This window comes from Ailuropoda melanoleuca, chromosome 15, assembly GCF_002007445.2.
Source record: "Ailuropoda melanoleuca isolate Jingjing chromosome 15, ASM200744v2, whole genome shotgun sequence".
NCBI lineage: Eukaryota > Metazoa > Chordata > Mammalia > Carnivora > Ursidae > Ailuropoda > Ailuropoda melanoleuca.
In genome coordinates, this window is record NC_048232.1 from 80,288,475 (window position 1) to 80,314,173 (window position 25,699).

General features: G+C 55.1%; 1 protein-coding gene across 1 annotated transcript; it reads left to right on the forward strand.

Moving 5' to 3' along the window:
• Nucleotides 1-107: 107 nt before the first annotated feature.
• CSF2RB (colony stimulating factor 2 receptor subunit beta) lies at nucleotides 108-25,045 on the forward strand. The gene is made up of 14 exons (XM_011218805.3): nucleotides 108-308; nucleotides 7,357-7,595; nucleotides 8,536-8,659; nucleotides 11,129-11,319; nucleotides 14,464-14,615; nucleotides 14,699-14,867; nucleotides 15,354-15,489; nucleotides 15,668-15,825; nucleotides 16,966-17,105; nucleotides 18,051-18,213; nucleotides 19,883-19,982; nucleotides 20,182-20,239; nucleotides 21,088-21,191; nucleotides 21,800-25,045. The coding sequence occupies exons 2-14, from the start codon at nucleotides 7,520-7,522 to the stop codon at nucleotides 22,944-22,946; spliced, it is 2,718 nt and encodes a 905-aa protein (XP_011217107.1). The 5' UTR covers nucleotides 108-308; nucleotides 7,357-7,519; the 3' UTR covers nucleotides 22,947-25,045.
• Nucleotides 25,046-25,699: the final 654 nt, after the last annotated feature.

Sequence of the window (25,699 nt, forward strand, 5' to 3'; positions counted from 1 at the left end):
TGGCATGGAGCTGACTGACGGAGGAGGAGATGCGTAGGAGTCAACAGGGAGCAGTACTTGTGGCCGAAGGAACATTTGCAAACTGAGGAAGGCCTAGAAAAAAAAAAAATCGATATCTTGGTGTCCACAGTTCTCAGAAGCTGGGCAATCTTGTGAAGAGTCACAGAAACCGGCCTGGCCTGGTGTCGCTTCCTCTTTCTGCTTCTCTGTTTCCTAACGACGACGTCAGCATAAATAGGAAGCGCGAGAGGCCCCCTGTCGCCTGGACACTCCGGCAGAAGAAGGCTGAGCTGTCCTACCACCAAGAGGTACGGTCTGGCTTTCAGGGGCAGGCTCAGGAGAGGGCTTGTGGAGCTGGGGTGTGTCTGGGCTGGGAACAGAGGACGAGGAGAGCCTGGGGGTGTGGAGTGGGCAGATGTGGCTCTGGGACTCCGGGAGCCAGGGGGCGAGGTGACAGCCAGTGCTGCCACCTTGCCTGAGTGTCCTGTGAAGGGCTGTAGGGGCGGGGGAGGTCCCCCACGGGGTCCGCCTGTCCTGGCAGCAGGGAGGACACCAGGGGAGTGGAGAGCTCAGGCCTGGTAGTCACACACCTGTGCGCGTCCTCGCTTTCCCAATAAGTGTTGCGAAGATATTGGTGGCGGTGAGAACATCCTCTCCCTGCCCCCGGTTTCGGCCTTCTAGTCTCTGGAACGGGAAGAGCTCCGATAGTCCCTGACACGCTGGTTTAGAAAGGGAGAGTGGGAGAGCCAGGGCGCGTGCGCGCTTGCGGGGGTGGGTGTCCATGGGGGTGCAGGGGTGCAAAGAGACTGGAAGGCAGAGCGGGAAACCTGGAACTTTGTCACGCTCCGGCCTAGAGCTTGGTGTGGCTTTGGAGGCTCACTCTGAAGATGAGAAAGGGCCCAGTCCCCTGCGCAGGGCCTATTTTCCCCCCGGAAGAAAGTTTTTTTGGCTCCATACTCGACCCTGAGCCTCCGTTGCTTCGTGGGGTTCAGGCCCAGGCGTGGGTGTTCTGCACCCAAGTGTGCGGGACGGCGGGGTGCAGGGGTTGGTGTGGGGGCGGGGAGATGTCTAGGGGTAGCTGCCTCAGGGTGTGCCCGGGCGCGTGCATATGGCCTGTGGATGGGGGCGCAGGGCTTCCCCTGGTCCCCACCACGGTCCGAGCCGGTGGGGCCTCGCCAGTCAGGCCCCGGTGACAAGTTGTCAATGTACAGTTGCTAGTCTTCAAAGACCTGTAACAATTTCGTATCACCAGGTTCTGATCTTCCCTACGTCTCATCTTTCCTGCTTTCTAATCTTTTATAAGGAATGAACCGTTTCCTGTTCGCTTTCGATCACTCTTTTTCTCAGTCACCAGTTCTTCCCCGCCATACCCACCAAGGCTACAGGATCGTTATTGACTTATTTGATGAGCGTGTTGAATACTTAGTGAATACATGGGTATCTGCTTTATCAACAGTTAGAATGATCCAGAATCATGTAACGCAAAACGGGTGCCAGCTATCTCTGTCCCCTGGTTCCAAAGCATCTTCCTGAGCATGTTACGAGTATGTAGTTTCCCTTTGTACATAAATGGGATTAAAATATACATATCGCTCTATGACTTATTTTTTCACCTAATATTACATTTAGGACAATGCTTCGTAATAAGACATATAGATTGAACTCATTTATTAACTCTAAGAAATAGGGACATGTATTAGTAGGGTTACACCACAGGTTACCCGATCCCATATTGATACCCGTTTAGGTTCCTTCCAATTTTTCCACACCTGTGAAAATGTTTCTTCCTCAGCCCACATGCCTAGAAACAGAAATTGCCAAGCAAGAGGTTGTGCGTTTAAAAATGTAGTAAATATTGTCCGCTCATCCTTCAAGCAGCTGAATTAACATGTATATAGTCCCACAGTCTTGCATAAAAGGCCGATTTCTCTTTAGGAGATGACCAGTCTTTCAACCGTGTCCACTGGGTGGATGAAAATGAACTGACTCTTGCTTGGATTTTTCCTTTCCCTGATCATGGGTGAAGTTATGCATTTGCCGTATGCTCGTTGGCCAACCAGGCTCCTTTTATGATACGTATGGAGATGTTGTGTCCTTTCTCTTATGGGTTCTTTGCCTTTTACGTATTTACTGTAGGAATGGCTCATTTATTAGATGTATTAGCAATGCATTTACATATGTTTTAAATATGTTTCCAGACGATCACTTGGCTTTTTCCTTTACCATGTTTAAGATATCTTGTTTCATATAAAAGTGTGTTAGTCGCTTTTATTTTTTTTTAAGATTTTTTTTTTATTTATTAATTTGACAGACATAGAGACAGCCAGCGAGAGAGGGAACACAAGCAGGGGGAGTGGGAGAGGAAGAAGCAGGCTCATAGCAGAAGAGCCTGATGTGGGGCTCGATCCCATAACGCCGGGATCACGCCCTGAGCCGAAGGCAGACGCTTAACCGCTGTGCCACCCAGGCGCCCCTGTTAGTTGCTTTTAACTCAAATTTCTTCTTCAACCTCTAAGGTTAAGGAAATACTTGTCACGCTTTTATCATTTTATCATTTTGGTTTTGACTTCTAGATCTTTAATCCGCCTAGGATTTGGAGGGGTGGGTAACACATAAAGTAATAATCCAACTTTAAAACAATTACCAGCTAACTGTGTCAACATCATAGTTGTGAGTACGTAGTCCATCCTTTCCTCCGTGATTAGAAATGCCACTCTTACCTCCCAAATTCCTACTTGGTTATTTTCCTTACTGTTTTCCATTCCATCTGTTGACGATTACATTCCCCATTATTTTTCCGGCTAATAGAACCATCTCTCATGTTTGGGTTTGTTATCATCTGGAATCAGTTGGTCATGCACATTAAAAATCCTTTTGGAGTTTTGATTCGGAGTGCGTCAGATTTAGAGATTATTGGAGGGAGGATTGACCTCTGGAGATGGCGGTAGTGGACAGCCTTCCCCTGTTTGTCCCTTTGACCAGAAGAACACGAACATTTTCCTTTCGATTCTGACGTCACTACAGATTGGTAATAGATGCCCAGAAACGCCAACGTTCCCTTCGATGCCTCCTTTGTAGAGGTTCATCTGAACTTTTGTTTCATCGCGAATGGCTTTTGTATTACCAAATATTGAGAAGCATCTGTCAAGATAAGCTGGTCCTTTTTTCACTTTTTTTTTTTTTTTTAGATTTTATTTACTTATTTGACAGACATAGAGACAGCCAGAGAGAGAGGGAACACAAGCAGGGGGAGTGGGAGAGGAAGAAGCAGGCTCACAGCAGAGGAGCCTGATGTGGGGCTCGATCCCATAACGCCGGGATCACGCCCTGAGCCAAAGGCAGACGCCCAACCGCTGTGCCACCCAGGCGCCCCCCTTTTTTCACTTTTAATCTGTTGGTCTGTTTCTCTTAATCATGAAGAGATTTCTCAGTGGCTCTTCACCCCTTTCTGGAATAATCCCCATGTGGCCATGATGCATGCTTCTTTTAAAAGTCTTTGTCAGATTATTCTATGACATTCTTTTTGTCTGGAATGAATTTGTGTTTTGTTTTTTTGTTGTTGTTTTTTTCATTTCCAGTTTTTATTCCTACCATTAAATTTCTTCACAAGTTTGGGAATTTTGGTGTGCGTGTTTGTTTTGAGTGAAAAGCTGTTTGCTTTTTCTCTTCTCTTTTCTCCCTCTCCCTCCTCCTGTCCCTCTCCCTATCAGTCCTTTGCTCCCATGCTTACCTCTCACTCTTAACGGTTTTTGACCCTTACGTTTTTAACACATGTATTTAATGTATATTTCCCATCAGCTTTTTGTTGTGATTAACACACATATGCTCCTCCAAACAAGACATGATCTTTACCTTAGCTGGCTTTTAGTTCTCTGCTTTCCACCCCTAATCTCAGCCAACTCCCACATTAAGATCATCTACGTTTTACTTCAATATTGTGATTGTGAATTTATTTTCACTTTATAAGTAACAATTCTTTACTTAGTATAAGTTTTATTGGCTTCTTTTCTCACCACTAATTCCAGTACCATACACTATCTTTCTTGGACAATTATTTTTCCCTGAAATACATCCTAGAGTAATTGTGTTCCTCAGAAAAGATCTGAAAACTTTTTTTGTTCTTACACCTCCAAAATGTGTTTTTCTGCCCTCGAGCATCAACGTAACTTTGACTTTTTCAATGATTCTAGTTTTAAACATATTTTCCCTCAGTATTTTCTTTTTTTTTTTTTTTTTTTTTTTTTTTTTAAAATTTTTTTTTTTTTTTTAAAAGAAAAAAAAAAACCCCACTGCCCANGCAAGAGAGGGAACACAAGCAGGGGGAGTGGGAGAGGAAGAAGCAGGCTCCCAGCAGAGGAGCCTGATGTGGGGCTCGATCCCAGAACGCCGGGATCACGCCCTGAGCCGAAGGCAGACGCTTAACCGCTGTGCCACCCAGGCGCCCCTCCCTCAGTATTTTCAAGACATCATTATCTATTTAGAATTCAGGGTCACTTGTGAGAAAATCTGGCCAACCTGACACTTATTCCTTTGCAAGTAATGTCTGTTTCCTTCTGGAAGCTTCTAGGAGTATCCTTTTATTCTTGGATGACCAAAAGTTTACCAGCAAGTGGTTTCATATGGCACTATTAAAAATGGAGTTTGCCCTTCACTTAGTGGACTGTCGTCTCCTTTAAGCCCCGTGAAGTTTTCTTCTATTTCCAGTTGCATTTGTTTGGTCTCCAAACAACAGTTGCTTAACAATATGGAAGTTTGTTTTTTTTCTCACATTAAAGATGTCCAGAGGTAAGCACTCTCAGGCTGGTATGGTTGCTCCACAGTGACAAGAAGGATCCAGGCTTCCCTCTTTCTCTTGCAAAGGTCTCCGTCCTCAAGGTAAACTTATGGTCCAAAACGGCTTCTGGAGCTCCAGCCATCACTTCCAAGTTGTAGGCTGGAAGAAGCAGGAGAGGCAGGAGGGCAAATATGGGTGCTCCTACCTCCACCAACTCCCTTTAAGAAGCCATTCCTGGGGCGCCTGGGTGGCACAGCGGTTGGGCGTCTGCCTTCGGCTCAGGGCGTGATCCCGGCGTTGTGGGATCGAGCCCCACATCAGGCTCCTCTTCTACGAGCCTGCTTCTTCCTCTCCCACTCCCCCTGCATGTGTTCCCTCTCTCGCTGGCTGTCTCTCTGTCACATAAATAAATAAAAATCTTTAAAAAAAAAAAAAAAAAAAAAAAAAGAAGCCATTCCTGGAAGGCACACCCAATGTTTCCACTCCCATCTCCTTCGACAATATTTAGTGACGTGACCACGCCTAGCGATGGAAGAGATTAGGAAATGTAATCTTTTATTCTGTGTCGCACCAAGCCCAGTTGAAACCGGAGTTTCTTTTAGCAAAGAGGAAGGGGACAGCTCAGGAGTTGACGCTGTCTGCCACATGATTTGCAAGTTTAATATGATTTAACTTCTTATATTTAAATTTGCAATTAACCTGAGAGTTGGGGATGGTGCGGGGTAGAGATTTAGGTGGGGGTGTTTTACAATTAAGTATCTTAGCACTTTTTATATCTGTCCCTTCGCATCGGTTCACGAATCCTCCATCGCGTACTACATTCTCAGGTAGAATAGAAGTGGCTGGTCAGTATGTCCATTGATCTATCGTGTGTGTGCGTGCAACACACTGCTTTACTTACCAGATATTGGTAATAAATTTTGCTACTGGGGAGACCCTCCTCATTTTTAAAAATCTCATTAACTGGGGCGCCTGGGTGGCACAGTGGTTAAGCGTCTGCCTTCGGCTCAGGGCGTGATCCCGGCGTTATGGGATCGAGCCCTACATCAGGCTCCTCTGCTAGGAGCCTGCTTCTTCCTCTCCCACTCCCCCTGCTTGTGTTCCCTCTCTCGCTGGCTGTCTCTGTCAAATAAATAAATAAAATCTTAAAAAAAAATCTCATTAACTGTTATCACATATATTTTTTTTTCTTAGGTCCTGCAAAAACCATCGTGGTAAATTTTGTTTGGAATTGTATTAAACCTCTAACTTATTTTAGGATGAATCGCTCTTTTTACATATGTAGTGTTTCTACCTGTGGTAAGACCCAAATAGAAGCTCTGGGTTTGTAGACTAGTCCCAGGTAGGCAAACCGAGCTGTACTGGCTACATGGACTCATACCCCTTCCCCACGGCCTTGCCCCCATTTGTAGGAGCTGAAGTGGGCAGAAACTCCCCTCCCCCAGTTCCAAACAAACCTACTCTTCTTTCCTGAGCCTCTTTTTTTTTTTTTAAGATTTTATTTATTTATTTGAGAGAGCGAGTGAGCACATACACGAGCTGGGGGAAGGGCAGAGGGAGAGGGAGAAAGAGACTCCCCGCTGAGTCTGACTTAGGGCTGGACATGGGGCTCCACTCGGGCCTCCACTCAGGGCTCGATCCCAGGTCCCTGAGATCGTGACCTGAGCTGAGGTCAGATGCTTAGCCGACTGAGCCACCCAGGCGCCCCTTTCCTGACCTTTTATCGGACTAACCGGTCTGCAGACATCACCGCGTTGGGTTCTTCTCATGTGAGATTTGTGTGTTTGTACCCATGTTACTGGTGCAGAGAACAAGGTTCAGGGTGCATTGGAGGGCCAACCCAGGCCGCTGGCATGGGAGGGCCAGAGCCTGTGCTGAAAGTCATCGGCTGCGTCCAGAGCTGTGCTTTTCCCAGGAAGACAGTTGCTGCTTTGTGTGTGTGTGTGTGTGTGTGTGTGTGCATATGTGTATCTTGAAGTTTCAGACAATCTCACAGGGAGAAAAGGAACCGCCGTCCTCTGCTCTGCTCTCCTGGGTACTTCCCAGGTCTAGACAAAATGAAAAGAGGAAATCCCCAACCTTCTGCAGAGAAAAGGGAGCGGGCATTCTGAGGGTGGTGTGGGAGGGATGACAGTAAATGCAGGGAGGGCGGGACAGCACCAGGCCCCAGTGTGTGCGCGCCCGGTGTGAGCACGCGAGGGATCCCACCCAGGGCAGGAGCCCGTGGATGCCACACTCGGTGATTGCTCTAAGCAGGTCAGGTCAGTGGCCCTCAGGGAGCTCAGAGCAGATCAAATACCAGGGCTCCCTCCCGGGTCTTCCCGTCGCCAGGGGCTTGCACAGGAGTTCCTGATGCACGACCAGGTGGGGACCCATTTCTGTAGAAGCCATTAAGTGCCTCTCCCTCACAGTCGAGCCCTAGGCACTGAGGCTAAGAGGAAGGGACTGCCCTGGGTGCCAGACTGAGGTGGCAGGGGGTGCGGGAGCCCATGCATCACTCCTGGGCTCGCTCTGCAACATGGGCCGAGTCCTGGGGCTACAGGAAGGGAGGGGCCGGCTCTCAGCTGATGTCTCTTCTGCAGGCAGAGTCCTAGAGAGAGGATTCACCGGACCCGGGGACATGGGTCTGGCCTGCCCCCCAGCCGAGGAAGAATCCAAGATTCCAGGCCAGTGAGGACCCCCAGCCCCTGCCCAGCCCTGGACCCACTGGAGCCGGCCCCCCATTCATCCAGAGCTGCCCCAGAGATGGTGCTGACCCGGGGGCTGCTCCCCGTTGTCTTGGTGGCTCTGTTCTGGGGGCCCAGCGTGGCAGGGGCCCAAGGTGAGCTCCATTGCTTCCTCCCCTTCCCTGGCTCCTCCTCACAGCGGGTCCTTGAGCAAGGCCACCCCCACATGTCTCCCAGGAAGCCCCCAGACCCCTCCCTCCTTTTCCCCCTCCCTGACCCTCTCTGGTGCCCCTCTCCCCTCTCCCAGATTCTCATTCTTCTCCTGAGAGTCCGTCTCTGCCTGTGGGGCTTTTCTGCTCACACATCTCCGCCTGGCATTCGAGGCTTCTCACCTCCAGGCTGGCCGTTCCAGCCTCATCTCTGCTCCCACCCTACCCAGACACTCTGCTCCTCTGACGGCCTTGACCAGTTCCTGGGGGCCCTAGGACGGGTGGTCTCTCCCTGCTTCGGCCCCAGCACCCTCCTCCTGCTCGGAGGCCCTGCTGGGATGTTCCTCTGGCTCCCGAGGCCCACAAACCCCTTCCCCAAGGGCTCCCAGAGAACACAGCTCCCCTGGTAACTGTGAGAACCACATTCCCTTTCCCAGCCACCGGGCCCTGCAGCTGACCAGGAGACACCGGGGCGGGGAGGTGCCACGGGGCTCTGCCATGCTGATGCTTAGGAGCGGGGCTGTGCCTCTCCTCCCAGGCTGCCCCAAGGGGTCCCGGGGCAGGGCCCTGGGCCTGATGCATGTGCCCCTCGTGGCGTGGGAGGGAGACCCTGTGCCAGGAGCAGGGCCCAGCAGGGGCTCAGGAAATGTGCTGTGCCTTGACTAGAGTATGGCGTTTCTGGACAAGAGAGTCCACAGCCAGGGCCCTCGCACCCACAGAACCCCGGTCCCCTCAGGGTCCGCAGGGAGCTCTGCCTAGCAGCCTGTAGGCCTCTAGGAAACCCCTTTCCCCCAGCTCTGGGCCGCCCAGAAGGTCCGGGAGGGGAGGGGACAAGGGATGTCTGCAGGGGAGAGATGTGACCCCCTTTGCGCCTCTCCCTGGTCAGAGACCGTCCCACTGCAGACCCTGAGCTGCTACAATGACTACAAGAGCCTCATCACCTGCAGGTGGGCAAACACCCAGGGCGCCCAGTCGCTCATCAACCTGACTCTTTACCGGAGGCTGAACGAGTGAGTGACACGGGCGCCCAGGGGCCAGAGGGCAGGGAGGGACGCTGCCATGTGCGGCTGTGCCCGGGTGGGGGCCGCACAGAGGGCAGGGATGGGGAGACCCCAACCCCGGGCCCAGGAGCTCCTGCTCCAGCAGGCCGCCTGCCAGGCCCAGGTGCTGGCGTCTGTCTGTTGTCGCGGTTTGGGGACAAGGCTTGCACGTTAACATGGCTGTTGCTGACAGTGATGGCGATAATCTTACTTCATCGCGATCGAACAGAATTGCTCTGCAGAAGTCGATGTCACATTGTCCTCACCATGTGGTGGGCAGGGCAGGGCTATGATGCCCTGTTCACAGATGCGCAAACTGAGGCTGCAGGGGTGAGGTCTCTCTCCCGGCCACAGGGCAGCTGAGTGGCCGAGCGGGCACCAGCTCCCTGTGTCTGGCCTGACGGGGGGCTGACCTCCACGGCTCCCCAAGGCCCTGCTGCCTCCAGAGTGTGGGCTTTCTTGCTCCCCATCACGTGGTCTCTGGGGTATATGCCATTTGGGAAGATTCCTCGAACCGTCTGGGGTCTGGGGACAGTCTAATTCACCGTAATAGAAATCATTACATGGAGGGCATCACAGGTTCAGGGACACCCCGCAGAGGCCAGCCCTGGGGAGGAGCAACTCCTCACACCCCACAGCAGCGCCCCTCAGCTCTCTCTCCCGCGCCCCTGGGAGCCCCCATCTTCCGGTCTTCACCCTCCTAGCCCACCTCCACCTCCCCCCTCGGCTGTGGCCCGCTTCCTCCTGCACCGAGACACACGCCCCCAGAAGAGAGGCTCTGGCCCCCTCCATGTTCACACCACCCGCCCACCCCCCTGCCACCTCCCTAGGTGCTCCCTGCAGCGAATTCCTACCCCGGGCCTGTCTAAGGCTGCGCCCGGGACCCCACCCGCTTCTGCTGCTGAACAATGTCACTGCCACCACAGTCCCCACTTCCTCTGTGCCTCGACATTCCCGATCCCCGAGCAGATCGAATGCTCCCTGACCCCCCACTTACACCTGCCAACACACGCTGCAGCTCTGGGGTGCCTCCTGACCCCCATCTTCTCCAGCGGGACACATCCTCTGGCTCCTTTTGAGGCCCCCCTCCTCCACAGAGCTGTCTAGCCTCACTGTCTTTCCAGTTACTCTGATCCCACTCCCCTGGGCTTTTGCTGCCCCCATCGGGCCACCCACACTGCTCCTGCCCAAGGCACCAAAGCCGTCCCCGCTGCTAAACCGTCCTCAGTCTCTGGCTCCTCCCTCTTTGACCCTGGGCAGCACCACCGCGTCCTCGGGAAGCTCCTCCTTCTCCTGGCTTCCAGCCACCACACTCCCCCCTCTCCTTGCGTCTCCCCCAGCTCACTTTTTCTGTCTCCCTGTTTGCTCCCTTCCTTTGTCTCCAGCTTGAAGGGTGAGATGCCCGGGGGTTCACGTTTGAATCTCCACTCTGGAATATCCGGATCCAGTGGCAGAGACCCAGCCTGGCCTGAGGCTGTGCGCTGGTGACTCTCACACGCTTGCCAGCCCCGCCTCCCCCAAGTCCAGGCCTGCAGGTGCACCTGTCTCGCCACAGGTCCTTAGAGAAAGGTGTCTTCTGCCCCCATGTCCTAAACCAGATTCCTGCCCTACCCACAAACACGGCCCCTGGTCATCCCCACAGCCCGCTTCGCTAAACAGGGGCTCCTAGAGGCTCCAACCAACCAAACAGCTGGGAAGTATGTTCCTTTACCTCCTTTACCCCCTTTCCTTCCCCACCGGTGCCTCTAACCCACCACAAACGCTGTCGACTTCATCTTTAAATAGAATGTGAGTCTGGCCAAGGCTCATATCACCACAACTTCCTATCGCTTGGATATGCCAGAAGCTTCCTACCTGGTCTCCATTTCCAAGACTACCACCCTCTCCCCAACCCAATCTATCCACAACCCAGCAACTAGAGGAAGCCTTTCAAAGCATATGTCACGATATGTCACTCCTTTGCTCATAACTCTACATTTTCCCCACTCGCTGTGACATCCGAATTCCTTGAATTCCTCGTAAACGCTGCTGCCTGTCACCTTGCCTCCACCACAAACACAGTGGGTAACTGCCTAGTCATGCAACACGCCAAGCCTGTGCCTGCCCCAGGGCCTTTGCGCCTGCTGTTCCCTTTCCCTGAACTCCCCTTTCCCCAGAATGTGCATGGCTCCCTAAAGTCACCTTTTCCCCGAGGCCTGCCCTGCCTCCTCTTTTTGAAATTGCACCCCTACCCAGCCCTTCTGGCTTCCGTATTTCTCTGCCCTGCTGTATTTGTCTATGTGAAGTTTGCTCCTTTTGACACATGACATATTTTATTCAGTTGTTTCACGTGTGTCCCCCTGGCCCTGGACAGAGTCCCACACATGGTGACCACTCAGTGACATTTGTTGAATGAGTGACTCTCCCTCACTGTAGGCTAACCACATTCTCTCCTGGCAGGGACCCTCCAAAGCCCGTGTCCTGTGATCTCAGTAACGACACTGCCTTGTTAGACCACCCGTGTCCCGGCTGTGTGTCTAGAAGATGTGTCATTCCCTATGAGTTTTTCGTCATTGCTGACAGAGATTACTTCTCATTCCAACCGGACCGGCCTCTGGGCACCCAGCTCACCATCACTCTGACCCAGCATGGTGAGGCCTGGGGCCCCCGGATGGGGGTGGCCCCTCCATGGGTGGCCAGCCTGCAGAAGGGCCTGGGAGTGAGAGTCCTCAAGGGGTGGAGACACTGGCTTGGGGGTGGGTTTGGTCTCTTGAGAGAAGAGGCTATGGTCTTCCTCTGATGGAGACATTGCAGTGACAGTGTGAGGAGCCCCTGGCCAATGGCCTCCCCTGGCCCTGGCTGCCCCACCGTTTCGAACAGTGAAGGCTTCCCTTCCAGAACAGTGCTTCCTATTTTCAATCCTAGAAACCTTACAGCTTGAAAGCATTCATCACCAATCTAGCCTCATCCAATGTCTGCAACAACCCAGTTTTAGATGACGTGATTATAGCCCAGAGAGGTTATATAACTTTTCCAAAATGCCGCCCCTGAGCAGTGGTGACAGTGAGGGGCCAGACCTGCCTCGTGCTTCCTGCACGTTAGAGATGGAGGTCGTCGCCTCACTGCCCTCTCTGAGTGGCCCCAACAATCAGTGCTCTTGGGTGGGTGTCAATGATCATTTTATGTAAACAGTTAAGCTTCATTTGACTGTATATTATACAGAAATATAACCAGGACTTCAATCTTGTTAGTTCAATTATATCTGTGCTCAGAATGAACCTAAAATAGAGGTGTTCGAAGGGATCATCTTTGAAAGTTGGAATTCACATGGTAAGAATCCTACGGATGACTGGCTTTTGGGAAACACTGCCAGTGTTATTTAATCATTACAATAATGTGTGGTGTCCTGCACTACTTTTTTTTTTTTTTAACTCCATTTGACTGATAATGAAATGGAGCTGAGAGAACAGGAACGTGCCCAAGGCCACTCGGAAGCCTGTGTCTGACTTAGCATCTTCGGTCCCAAACTCTGGGCAGCCCGGTGCACCTGCAAGCGTAGGATGGAGAGGGGGCTCCGGCCTTTGCTTCCTGCCTGTTTCCATCACAGCAGCACAAAGCTGTTGCCTGCAAGAGGGGATGGGTTAGGCCATGGTGAATTCATTTCCAACAGGGTCTCAAAACGTGCCTGATGGATGAGAAAGGGCCCCATCCTGGTGGGGCTCAGAGCATGCAGAGAGGCAGGAAAGAGCAGAAGTTGAACCACTGGTGGATGCCATGTGCTGAGGGGCAGTGGGCGAGGAGCCTCGGGGAGGGGGGTGGGAAGCCTGCAGGACAGGCTTCCCAGAGGAAAGAGCTTTGCAGGAGAGCTGAAGGGCAGGTGGGAGAACAGAGCAGGAAAAGCATTTGTGGTAGAGGAAACAGCATAAGGCTGGGAGATGGGAGGACAAGGCAGGTTGGGAAAACCTTCAATCATTGTATCCCGGGAGCATCAGCTTCCAACGGGCTGGACAGTGAGAGGAAGGAGAGGGACAGTGCAGGTAGAAGCCTGACCTGGAGATGCTTCTGTGCCCTGCAAAAGGGTTTAGAGGCCAACATCTAGGCGACGGAGAGCCATCAAAAGGACATGACATGATCGGAATGCGAGGGTGCTGTGTGGGTGATGCACAGGGTAGATGGCAGGGGACGGGAGGCGGCAGGAGGCTGGGGCCCAAAATGCAACCTAAGGCGCTCATCCCAGAGAGAGAGGATGAGGATTCAGCCGGGTTATGGCCAGGGGACCAGAGCAGGGGGGCATACAAACCACAGCGAGAGTGTACACGCCCTTCATCCATCCATCTGTTCTCTCGCTGAGCGCCCACACGCCCCAGCAAAGCAGTGAGTATCCCTGCCCCCGTGGAGCTGCTGGCCTGGTCACACGGGAGGTGTCAACTTAGAAATGGGGGAGGGAGTGTGGTGTTTGCCTCCTGGAACGTATGTTCGGCAAGGAGGTCACTTCCAGCTCAAACCATTTGGGCAGTGAGTCAGGGAGGCTGGCGGGTGCTGGACAGGGGGACAGGTGCGTAGCTGACCCGCTCTGAGGCCCCCGCATGTGGAGCTCTGGGACATTGCACTTCCTCTCCCAGATTCTCCACTGTGGAATGAGCTAGCAGACTAAAAATCTCTCTGGTCGGATGAATAGGTTTTTGTTTGGGTTACCGGTCGGTGCAGCTTTGGGTAGCAGCTTCTAGAACTCCACGCTAAAAGGGACTCCCACGCCCTGACAGGCTCAGGGGCTAGGCGTGCAGGGACTGAGGAGCCTGCTGTGGGTGTTGGGGTGGGGGGACTAAAGAGGGGGTGCCCTGTGCCCGCCATTCCAGCCTGAAGATTTTCTAGAAGTTCCAGCACTATCATGTTCCATGTCCAGCATAGAAGAATTACATCTTATTTGGACTCATGGTATTTTTTTGTGTTTGAAAGTCACCCCTCAGCATTCAGACACAGAAGCTTCAGGAAGGCAGGAGCCAGGCCATTCATGAATGAATATGCTCGCCCAGCAGACAGATGCTTGCTGTTGGCTGCTGGAATGATTTCTTGAAAAGTCTCTGAAGGTTGCCTAGGCGTTCCTATTCGTGTATTCATTCATCATTCACTCACTTTGTCTCCCAAATTCTCTGAACTACTAATCTCAGGCCATGGGGTTAGGGAAGGGGGTCAAGGCCCAAATCCTGCCACCCATGAGCTCCTGACCACTTACAGAGGCAAAAAGGAGAAAATGCATAAATGCACCAGGGTTGTAAGGACCATACGGTGGGCTGTGGTGGGACAGGAAAAGGAGCGAAGGATTCTGCCCGGGGGAGGGGGGATCCAAGAAGGGGATCCAAGGAGGGGACATTTACGCTGGGCTCTGAGAGGAGCAGGACCCTGGCAGGTGGAAAGGGAAGGACGGTGGATGGGGTGGGGGGGAGTAACGTGAGTCACAGCACCCTCTGCTGGAAGGGGGCCACATAGGCCGCAAGGTGGGCCGCGGGGACAGGTGGGGACAGGTGGGGACAGGTGGGGACAGGGGCTCCATTGGGAGCTTACTTGCCAGCACTTCATGGAGTTTGTGTGATATGTGCAGAGCTTTCGTTCACGTTCACAGTGAACCCAGACAATTTCGCAGGTGAAGGGCCTGAGGTCCACAGAGGAAAGGGGTCTTGTCCAAGGCCACTCAGCTGGTTGGCGCAGCACTCGGCCTGGGGCCCATCACCCACACGAACAATGCCGCCCTACAGTCGTCCAGCCCCTTATGGGCCTTTGTCCCCCCCTTCCTGCAGTGCAGGCCCCGGAGCCCAAGGACCTTCTGATCAATACTACCGGGGACCGCTTCCTGCTGACCTGGACGGTGGCCCTTCCGGGTCCCCAGAGCCACTGGCTGTCCAGCCTGGAGTATGAGGTGGTCTACAAGCGGCTTCAGGACTCCTGGGAAGTAAGGACCATGGCCGGCTCTGCCCCAAGCCGAGGGACCCGGCCCAGCCAGCGTCTACTCCACTAGCCCTTCTCTCCCCGCAGGAGGCCTCCACCCTCCAAGTCAACTCGTCCCAGGCCATCCTGGAGCCAGAGCACCTCATTCCCAGCAGCACGTATGTGGCCCGAGTACGCACCCATCTGGCCCCCAGCTCCGGGCTCTCGGGGCGGCCCAGCCCGTGGAGCCCAGAGGTCCTCTGGCACTCGCAGAGAGGTAGCACAGCCGAAGCTGGGACGACGGCCTTCTGGGGGTGGGGGTGGGGGCCTCGTCCAGCTCCTCGAGTCCGTTCTGCGGCATTCCACCAGGCTTCTGTGTCGTGTGGATAGAATCGCTTCCCTGGGCCAACTCCACCTGGGCCGTGGCCTCCGCACACCTCCTGGCTAAGAGCACGTTCAGTGACAGTGACAGCGGCGTCATGAGCAGCTGTGTCTTCCTGAGTGCTGTGCTCCGTGGCCACAAACCAGCATCCCTGTGTCGTGGCCCCGAGCCCTGAAACGAGATGCTGTCCCCATTTCGCCCAAGGGGGTGTGAAGGGTCACAGAATTCACTCACCCAGCTCGAAGGTTCAGGCTACGTTGAAGCCCGAGTTCTTCTGGTGCCCAAGCCCATGATCTCTCTGAGATGAGGCTCCTGGTAGGCCCCTGAGAGCAAAGGAATGAATGCAGGAGGGAATGAATGAGGGACTGTCTCTTTTCCCAGGGGACAAGGCCCAGCCCCAGAACCTCCAGTGTTTCTTCGACGGGGCCTCCGTGCTCAGCTGCTCCTGGGAAGTGAGGTCTGAGGTGGCCAGCTCAGTGTCCTTTGCCCTTTTCTACAAGACCAGCCCCAATGCAGGGTGAGTGTCCCCTTCCACCCTCCCCTCCCCTCCCCTCCCCTCCTTGCCCTGCCACCTTGCCCTCTCCAGGCCTCCCCCTGATTCTGGGGGTCCCAGCGGAAGCCACAGCTCCTCCCGAGGTCGCACCCCTCCCGTGGCCCCTGCCTCCCTGTGCCCTCACCTCCACCGTGATCCTCAGGGAGGAAGAGTGCTCCCCAGTGCTGAAGGAGGAGCTCCCCGGCCTCTACGTCCAGCACCGGTGCCAGATTCCAGTGCCCGACCCCGGGAACCACAGCCAGTACACCGTCTCCGTTCGGCCAAAGGAGGAGGAGAAGTTTATAAAGAGCTCGGACAACAGTGAGTTTGCCCCCCAGCCTCCGGCGTGGGTGCTTCTGCAATGGTCCTGTTGCGTGTGTGTCCCCCACATCAACTCAGGACTCCTGATGGCCGGCTTGCCACGTTGTCTCTGTCAACAAAACGCAGCCCAGTGAGCAAAGGGAACAAAAGTCATTCGAATCTCTTCTTGGAGTGCTCAGGAAGCAACAACACGACAATGACAATGGCAAATAATACGTAGGAAGCTTCAGCTGATAGCCCCCAGGAACACATCTTTTACACCTGTCTCCCCGCTTCCTTTAGCTCTGCTTTCCTGCTGAGCGGCTCTGCGGGGGGGCCCCCCCCGCCGCTCCTCCCACCAAATTTTCCCTTTCCTTCCCTGATTGGATTGTTCTTTCTCAGATTCCCCAAATCCTCCGCCAATGGATATTTTCCATCTTCAAAATAACTGATCTATGATCGACTTCTTCAGTCGGGGCTAGAATACGTGCAAAGGAGTTGTAATTCCTTGCAAGATCATATTCCCGATTCTTCTTAAGTAGCAGGGACCCCATGCGAAGGAGACTCCTGCGGTTTCTCGGGGCCCCAGGCTCTGGCACCCAGGCTTGAGTGTGTGCAGGAGGCCATGGCCCATCTGTCTCTGTCACCTGGGTTGGAATCCACCAGTCACTCTGGGGGTCTCCTGGGTTGCGATCTTTTTCTCCACCACTTGTTAGCTGCCTGTCCTCGGCAAGTGACTTAGTCGTTCTGGGGCTGAGTTTCTCCATCTGTGAACTGTGGTAGGTGACTAGGACCTACCACGTAGGGGGTGCTGTTAGAATCAAGTGAAAGAATTCCCGCAGACCACACAGGTATGACAGCGCCTACAACGGAGTCAATGCTCCGGAAGAGGACCAGTTATTAGCGGTTTTATTTTTACTTAAATGCGAGGAGTAACCCGTGCTTTGGGTCTCCTTCCTGAAAAACAAGTATATCTCAGCACCCGCTCAGAGCAGGGCTGCTCAGGCCCCAGGTGGACAGTATGGGGAAGCGGGGATGCAAGGACCCTGAGGAGGGCTGGACCCAGTGAGAGAGAGCACCTGTGACCAACATGGAATGGAAAGAATGTTCCATTGGAGACACATTAGGAACAATGTTCCCTAAAGCGTTCTCTCCCTCCAGTCCAGATGGCTCAGCCAGCTCTCAACGTGACCAAAAGCAGAGACGGCTATACCCTGCACTGGACGGCAAAGGAAATGTTCTACAAACACATAGGTCACACCTTCCAGGTCCAGTACAAGAAGGATGCAGCCTCGTGGGAGGTGAGGCCCTCTGCCAGGGAAGGGGCCTATACGCAGTTGGGGGACGGGGTGAGAAAACACGCAGGAGAGCCCCAATCTGCCACGTGCCTGGCTCCCAGCAGGTGACCAGTCCAAGGAAGCCACTGAGTCTTGGCGGTCATGACCCTATGACGTCGGCTGGTCACTGTCCCCTCCCTTGGTGAAGGTCTAAGTAAGGCTCACAGAGGTGATGTGACATGGCCAGAATGAACTAGGGGACCCTGAACTGCGAAAGGGATACAGGCGTCAGGCCTCGGAGGCCAGAGAGACAAGCTGGATGGAGGGTTTTCCAAAGTCACTAGGGGCTCTTCTTAAGAGAGGTCTTATCTGGGAAGCAACCGTGCAGCCGCTGAGAGTGGAGCGGCTCCCAAGGAAGCAGGCAGGGTCCCAACCCAGGCTTCCATCTCTAGCCCACACCCCCAGGAGTCGGGGCCTGAGTGCAGAACCTGGGGCTCCCTGTGGCCCAAGTCAGAAACCTCAGAGCCAGCTGCACACCTTCAGCCTGGAAATGGGGAAACTGAGACCAGGAGGGGCGTGGTCAGTGGGGGAGCTGGGAGCGGGTCCCCAGGGTCCAGTCATGCTGCACGGCATTCCTGGGAAGGCCATAATTGGGGTCCGGGATGTCCCTGAGGACCTGGGAGGTGGGGGGTATTGTCTCAGAGTGAAGGTGGGACATGATGTGTCGTCAGGATTTCTGGACCTTGGTGTTGTCCTAGGGCACAGGGGCGCAGGTCCCAGTCCCAGCCAGAGTGTTCTGCTTCTGTGAGCACTGGAGTAGGGCCCTCTGTGGGGGCTGGGGGTGCTGCGTCCGACCGGGCATGCACCTGCAGCTGGGGACGGATGGGGCAGAAACACTGGGGCCCTGCCCCCACGCACCAGCAAGTTGCCTTGGCCCCAGCACACCTGCTCACTTCCCTGTGCCCTCAGGAGAGCAAGACGGAAACCCTCCAGAACGCCCACAGCATGTCGCTGCCACCGTTGGAACCCTCTACCAGGTACCGGGCAAGAGTGAGGGTCGAGCCCACCCCCAGCGGCTACCGTGGAATCTGGAGCGAGTGGAGTGAGGAGTGCTTCTGGGACACCGAGTGGGGTATGTCTCCCAGCCTCCGCCCTCCCTTCCGGGTACAGCCCAGCTGGGCAGAGGACAAGGGAGATGTGGACACAGAAGTGTGACCCCACCCCATCCGAGTACCCTTTCTTCTATGTGTTACTAGTCACGCCAAGGGACACCTGGTGCGCAACGCAGACTCCAGGTGAGGTCTTGAGAGCAGCAAGTATCAGTCCTCACCATTGCTCCTCCCTCAGACTGAACCTTAGCCCTCTATGAATATGGCCCATGGCTTTATCAGCTGTTGGCAGCCATCACCTAGTGACCCCTCAGCCCGAATTTCCAGTTATGGTTACCATGGCAGCAAACATCAGGAGCTAGGGACTGAGGCCTGGGACTGGAAGGGTTTGGTCTGATATCTTTCTGATTTTTTTTTTAAATATTTTATTTATTTATTTGACAGAGAGAGAGACAGCCGGAGAGAGAGGGAACACAAGCAGGGGGAGTGGGAGAGGAAGAAGCAGGCTCCCAGTGGAAGAGCCTGACGTGGGGCTCGATCCCATAACGCCAGGATTACGCCCTGAGCCGAAGGCAGACGCTTAACGACTGAGCCACCCAGGCGCCCCTCTGATTTTTTTTTTTTTTAAGCAGGCTCCACACCCAGTGGAGTTCACATGGGGCTTGAACTCACAACCGTGAGATGGAGACCAGAGCCAAGATCAGAAGTCAGACAGTTAACCAACTGAGCCACCCAGACACCCTAGATTTCTTAATCTCCCCCATTTCCCTGCACTCACTGCTTCCATTGTCCCTCACTGTTCACCATACTGGCCACCGGGAGACAAGTACAAGGCTAGGTCCAGGAGGGTGGAGGAGGTGTTAGCAGCAAGGACCCCAGCCTCAGCCAGCTTAGCAGGGGAGGAGTCCCAGGAAGAGGGTTACAATCAAGTGGAAAAGAGGGCTGAACACCAGGCCTAAGAGAAGAGACCAAGGGAGTCCTGGAGGGGCCCAGCCTGTGAGGGGCTTGACGCTGGGCCTCCTGATGGGCCTTTTCTTGTCCTGGTTCCTCCACCAGGTTCTTCCCATCTCTGCCTCTCCAAGCCTCCCAATTACTTGATGCTTAATCTTATGTGCTGCCTCTTCCACGAAGTCCACTGTGATTGCCTTGGGCTACAGTCATTGCCCCTCCCCCTCCTGCTACTGGAAAGAATCACACCCTCTGTGTCCTTCCTGATGTGGGGAACAAAGGCAAAAGAAGTGTAGATAAAATTAAATTTCCTTATAACCTGCAGTCTTTACCTCCCCCCAACTCCAAAGCATATAACCAGTCCCTGCTCGCAATCCCCGGGCAGCCCTCTCTCCCACGGGTCCTGTCCCCGTGCTATAATAAAAACACTGTTCTGCATTAAAGACATCTCAAGAATTCTTTCTTGGCCTTTGGCTCCGATCCCCAGCACTCCCATATTTTCACAGTTGAACCTTGTGTTGCGGGGATGGGGGTGGGGTGGGGGAGGTTGGACCATTTCCCTGTCTTTCTGAGCCCCATGTCTGGCCTTCCCTCCCACTCTGCGCCCCACGGCGTGAGCTTCGGGGACATTGCATCCGCGCAGAGCAGGGTCTGGGGGCACTGCCCCCTCCTCACCTCCTCCCACCACCTAAGCCTCCAGCTCATCCCCTCCCCAGATGCTAATGCTCTTTTTCTCCTTCCCAGCGGCCCCAGTGCTACCCCTGTGGGCCCTGGTGCTCATCCTGGTCTTCGCCACTCTGACGTTGCTCCCCGCCCTGCGCTTCTGCGGCATGTACGGGTACAGGTAAGGGGACTCCATGACGGGTCGGGGTGCCCGGGACCCCACAGCTGGCTCCCTCTAGTCCCTGCTCTGCCCCTCCCTCCCTGGGGAGCCTTGGCCAAATCTCGGCTTCTCCCTGGGCCTCAGTTTCCTCTCTGCACAGGAGCGTGGGGCAGCTTCCCTGAGGTCCCTGGCAGCTGTCACCTCCCTGGTATCTTTCTAGGTTGAACCGGAAGTGGGAGGAGAAAATCCCTAACCCCAGCAAGAGCCACCTGTTCCAGGTAGGATCCAGCTGTGAAGGCGGCTGGGGTGGTGGGGGCTCCTCACTCCTGCACCCGTGTCCCCATGTCTCCCCCCCCCCCGCCTTCCCGTGACTTTGAGTGTGAGGTGTAGGTGGCCCGGGAAGGTGCCAGGAAGCTCTAAGAGGTGGGCCAGCACCAGCAAGTTCAGCTCTGCTCTCCTCTGGGCACCTGCAGACGCACAGGGCTGGCCCTGCCTCCGGGGCTCCCACGGAGCAGGGGTGGAGTGCAGCGGGGGCCTGCCAGGAGTTGGGGGCGCTCAGGGAGACGCTCAGTTCTGCGGGAGCCGGTGGGCTGATGGGAGGCAGATGGCTTCCCCGAGGACAGGACAGCGGAGCTGAGCCTTGGAGAAACCAGGGTGATGCCAAGTGGGAGACGCCTGTGGAGGGTGGAGACAGGACCCCTTCATGAAGGGAACTGAGAGGGGCAGGCAGGGAGTTTGGGCGCACATCCTGGATGCTGAGATGGTCACAAGGTGGATGTCAGCATGGGGGTCACAGGGGCCTTTTGGTCAGGCAGGGCCAGCTTGCCCGTGGAGGGCAAGTGGGGAGTGGGGAGGAAAGGAGGGGGCGGTGTGGAGGCAGTGACACCCCTGGTTTGTGGCCTTGCGAGAAGAAGGTCCCCATCCTCCCATGGCAAGTCCCAGCCCCTCTGTGGGCCTCTCCTTCCTGGTGTCAGGAGGCCAGGGCTGGTCCTGACCTTGCTGAGACCCTTCTGCGTATGCCCTGTATCCCCTGTATCTCACTGTGTCCCCTGTGAGCCCTTCCCCCGCCCCTTCGGCTTCTCGAGGGCTCACACGCCCACAGCACAAACGTCCCTTCTCTTCCCAGAACGGCAGTGCAGGGCTCCAGCTCCCAGGCAGCATGTCGGCGCTCGTCAGCATGAGCCCCCCGCACAAGGGGTCGCAAGGCAGCCTCTTCCCTGAGCTGGACGGGTGAGTGTCTGGGCACGGGATCCCTAGGAGGTGAGAGGGTGGCCCCATCACGCACGCGGGACACTCAGAGAAGGTGGCCTCTGGCCTGTGGCTCAGGACCGAGAAATCCACGGAGGTCGGTGGCTCTAAAGCCAGAGGCCTGCCAGCTGGGTGTCAGGAGGAGTTTCCCAATTCCCGGGTTAGCGAGGCCCCGACCTTGGACTTGACCGGAGGCGGAAGACTAGAGCCCTGCTGCCCAGGGAGATCCCTCGCGGGGGTGCTGGTGGCATGTGATGGGGGTGGGCGATGAAGGGATGAGGGCATGACCGGACATACCCGGCCTGGGCATCCATCTGCTCCCGGAAGCTGGGCAGATGAAGGAGCAGGGGTGAGGGGAGCCACACCTGGCAGAGGAAGACCCTGAACAAGAACTTGAGCCTGGCGAGCCAGACCCGCGGGGGACTGAAGGCCCGTGCCGTGCCACGTCCCCTCTGGGCTGGCTCCCCGACCTTGCCCTGCCCTGTGTCCTGTGCTGGTGGGGCTAGGCCTTCTCCCCACTCCAGCCCCAGCATGAGCCGAAGTGGCTGCCCTGGGGGGTCTCAATGTCTCTGTGCCCCTTCTCCCCACAGGGTGTTCCCTGTGAACTACAGGCACAGCGAGGTGTCACCTCTCACCACGGAGGACCCAAAAGATGCCCGTGAATCACCATGGGAGCCTGACGCAACTCCAGCCTCCTCGGACCTATTGGCGGAGCAGGACTGCGGCCCCCAGCCAGGACCATCAGCCCCCGCAGGCAGGCCTGAGAGCCAGGGTTCCGGCTTCGACTTCAATGGCCCCTACCTGGGGCTCCCCCACAGCCACTCCCTGCCTGATGTGCTGGGCCAGCCGTCGCCCCCGCAGGCAGGCGTGAGCCAGAAGCCACAGCCTCCCGGGGCCCTGGAGTACCTGTGTCTGCCCGCGGGGGGGCGGGTGCAGCTGGTCCCGCTGGCCCAGGTGACGGCACAGGGCCAGGCCAAGGACCTGGACAGGACCCCTGGCCCAGAGGCTGAGGGGAGCCCCTCCCTGGAGTCAGGCGCGGGGCTCGCCCCTTCTGCACCTGGGCTGATGGTAGGCGGTCAAGGCGCAAAGAACAGCCCCAGCGCAAAGATCGGGGTCCTCACAGCTCGGCCCCCTGGCTCCGGGGGCCCTGAGGGTGGCTTCCTGGCCTCTGGCTATGTCACCACTACAGACCTGGCACTCCCCTTGCCCACGGAGCTGCCATCTGTCTCCACAGTTCACCCTGGGCACCTGCCCTCAGACCAGAACCAGAGCCTGAGTCTTGGAGGGGCTGGCGGGCCCCATGCAGCCCCAGCCCCCGGGAAGCCAGAAATCGAGGACTATGTGGATGTCCCTCCAACCCCAGGCCAGTCTTCCAAGCCCCCTGTGGGCGATCCTGCCCTTCCTACAGCCCGTAGCTCCATGCTCAGCCCGGGGGAGCCCAGAGCAGGGGGGGCGCCCCCCTCCCCCCACCCTGAGGGGCTCCTGGTCCTGCAGCAGGTGGGTGACTACTGTTTCCTCCCTGGCCTGGGCTCTGGCCCTCTCTCACCCCAGACGAAGCCCTCTTCCCCAGGACCCTGTCCTGAGATTGGGGACCACGACCAGGTGTTCCAGGCCAAGAAGGCCCTGGGCCAGGCCATTCCCCAGATGCCAGCTATCCGGCACTTCAAAGCCCTCCAGCAGCAGGACTACCTGTCGCTGCCCTCCTGGGATGTGGGCAGGCCTGAGGAGGTGCGCTGACGCCCTCCGGCTCCTGGGCGCGTGAGTGGAAGGAGGTCCACCTCCCCTCCCACCGGCCCAGGCCCCAACCACGCTGGGCTCTGCAAAGCCAGGAGAGGCTTCCGTGCTCCAGTAGATGGAGGTGGGGAAGTTGGTCGACCTCCTCCCTTTTTACTTGACCTCCCGCCTATCAGTCCTCCTCTCCCCACTGCCTCCTTCTCTCTCTCATGGACAGACAGATGGACACAGACACATGCACATTTTTCTTTCACATCAACTCACTTTTAGACTCCAAATTATTAGAGCTTCCTGTATATGCATTCTATTCGCCCCTGTTTTTTTGTTTTTCTTTGTTTTGGGGGGGTTTTGTTTTGTTTTGTTTTTTTACAAGATTTCCTTGCCTTCGCCACTGTCTTCTTTCTCTTTCCACCAATTTATTATTTGAGTGACTTTGAGGTCTGAGCTAAGCCCATTCTGAAATGTCGTGTCTCGGTCAGAGCCTGTTCTGACGCCGACGTGTCTGGTCGCGTTGAGGGCTTGGGTCTGCGGCCTGGCCCCGGCAGGCACGGATGCAGCCTTGGTGTGGAGGGAGGCAGAAGCCCCCCACCCCCACCGCCCGGCCAGGACCTTGGAAGGGGAGGCTCCGGAGAGCAGTGCAGGACCCAGCTTGCTGGTGGCAGGCTTGCAGCCCCAAGCGTGGTGGCAATGGGCGCTCCAAGCAATGGGTGTGGTGAGGGGTGCGCAAGAGGAGAGCTGTGCTGAGCTCCGGGGGCGGGAGGCGGGCGCCGGTCTCACAGGCGATGGCTGGAGAGTGAGGGACTGCAGCCCTGGGGGAACAATGTGCGTGTTGGCCTGCTGGCTACAGTGACCTGCTCTCTATGTCCCGGCTGATGGGGCCTGCGGCAGCTCAGATGTGGAGGGGTGCCCAGAAACCACGTACACTCCAGAAATGTTGGGAAGATCCGCTCAACAAAGAAAAAAAGGATAATGATCAAAGGTCTGGACCCTTTTGGGCTTGTAGTTGGAGTCACGCTGCTGCCCTCCCTCCAGAAAGAACTTACAGCTCCCACCTCCCCTGGCCACGGCCCAGGGGCTTTAGATCTATGCCAGGCCTACATGGAGAATTATGGTTCCTTAAAATCTGTGCCTTTTTGATATGAAAAAAAAAAGGCATTAAATTGTTTGAATTTGCATTATTTGGTAACTACCAAGTGTGCACGCATTTTCGTATTCCTGGGCATTCGTATTTTTGGACCGGGCTAAGCCCATGATGGACTTTGTTCTGTGGGGTGTTCATCTTTTCCAGATTAAGTTTTTAAAACTGTTTACATGCAAACCTTTCATGGATGGTGCACGCTTTCCCCTAGTTTGTAGTTTGTCTTTGAATTTTGTGTCTGAGGCTCGTAGACCTCCGCAAGGCAGCTCTGCCTCCGTGTCTGCAAGGTGAGATTTGCCGGCTTGGCTTTTGGTGTCCAGTTTACAAAGGCCATCCCCCCTTTGAAACGACATTGGTCCTAATTTATATGTTTTCTGGTTCTTTGTCGTTTCAAGCTTTCTGTGTAGAGTTGTGATGGGTCTGGAATGTACGCATGCGAGAGGGAGAGCTCCTTTATGTTTTCCCCAAGCGAGTAGGCTGGGTAAATGTTTTTCCATCGTTTGCTGAAACATCTATTCTTCGTCCAAGTGTCTAAAATGCCACTTTCAGGATCTAGAAAGTCCCTGATATACTTAGTGGGTTTCTAGGTTTTCAGTGTTTGTATCTTACATTGTCCTCTCAATGGCACCCCACTGTTCCGATTGTTCTGTCTTCCTAATGTTTTAACAAGTGGCAGGCCCAATGTTCTTGTGACTTTTGTTGTCAAAGCCCTGTTCGGTATAGCAATGCTGGGGGTGGGGGGTGGAGGGGAAGGAATGATGAACAATGTAAATATTCACAAATAGTGACATGTTACAATAATAACCCTTGAAGCTATTCTGAGATAGAATCCTATGTGACAGAGGAAGGAGGCAGTCCTATTTGGATGAGAAGGAAGTCCAAGAGAATGAATTCCGAAATGTTCAGACAGTGTTAGCTGAAAGAAATTGCAATAAAATATTTTTATTGTAAAACAAAACCCAGATCCTAAACTTGTGTCTCTTCGTGTTGGAATAGCAGGGAAGGGGCGTGGTTTGAAACCACGGTTGCATTAAGAAGGGTGAATTCTGTGAAACAGAGGGGCCCGTGGGTCTCTGAGGCGCACGGTGAGTTTAGGGAGAGTGTAGACGAGATTGGGAATGCAGTGCCAGCAGTGAGAAGCGGGTGGAGGTCCTGGGGACAGGTACCAGATGGCATCTGCCAGCCTGTGCTCTGAGCCCGGCTGCCCTGGACTCCGGGGTTCCCTCTTGCTCTCACCGCTCTGCTGATGTCCCCACAAGCAGAGCCCAGGGCCCCAAGGACAACCAGGACCCAAGTCAACCATCGCTGGCCTAGAACAAACTCCGGGCATCCAAGAAGGAGCGAAAATGTCATCCACCAGAAATGAAACATCACTACAACTTTATTATTGCAAATGTGAGTCTCCGAGCTTGAAACGCTGACCCTTTCCTGGCTACTAATAACAAGGGCTCAGCCCTGTGGGCACCAGGCTGCTCCCCGGCTTCCTCTCCGGCACCCCGTGATACTTAATCAACACCCCTGGTCGACCAGCCGTCTGGATGTTACCCTGATCTTCCAGGGTGCAGTAGAACATAATTCAGGTCGAAGTTTCTGGCAATATGTTTCTAGGAGGAACTCT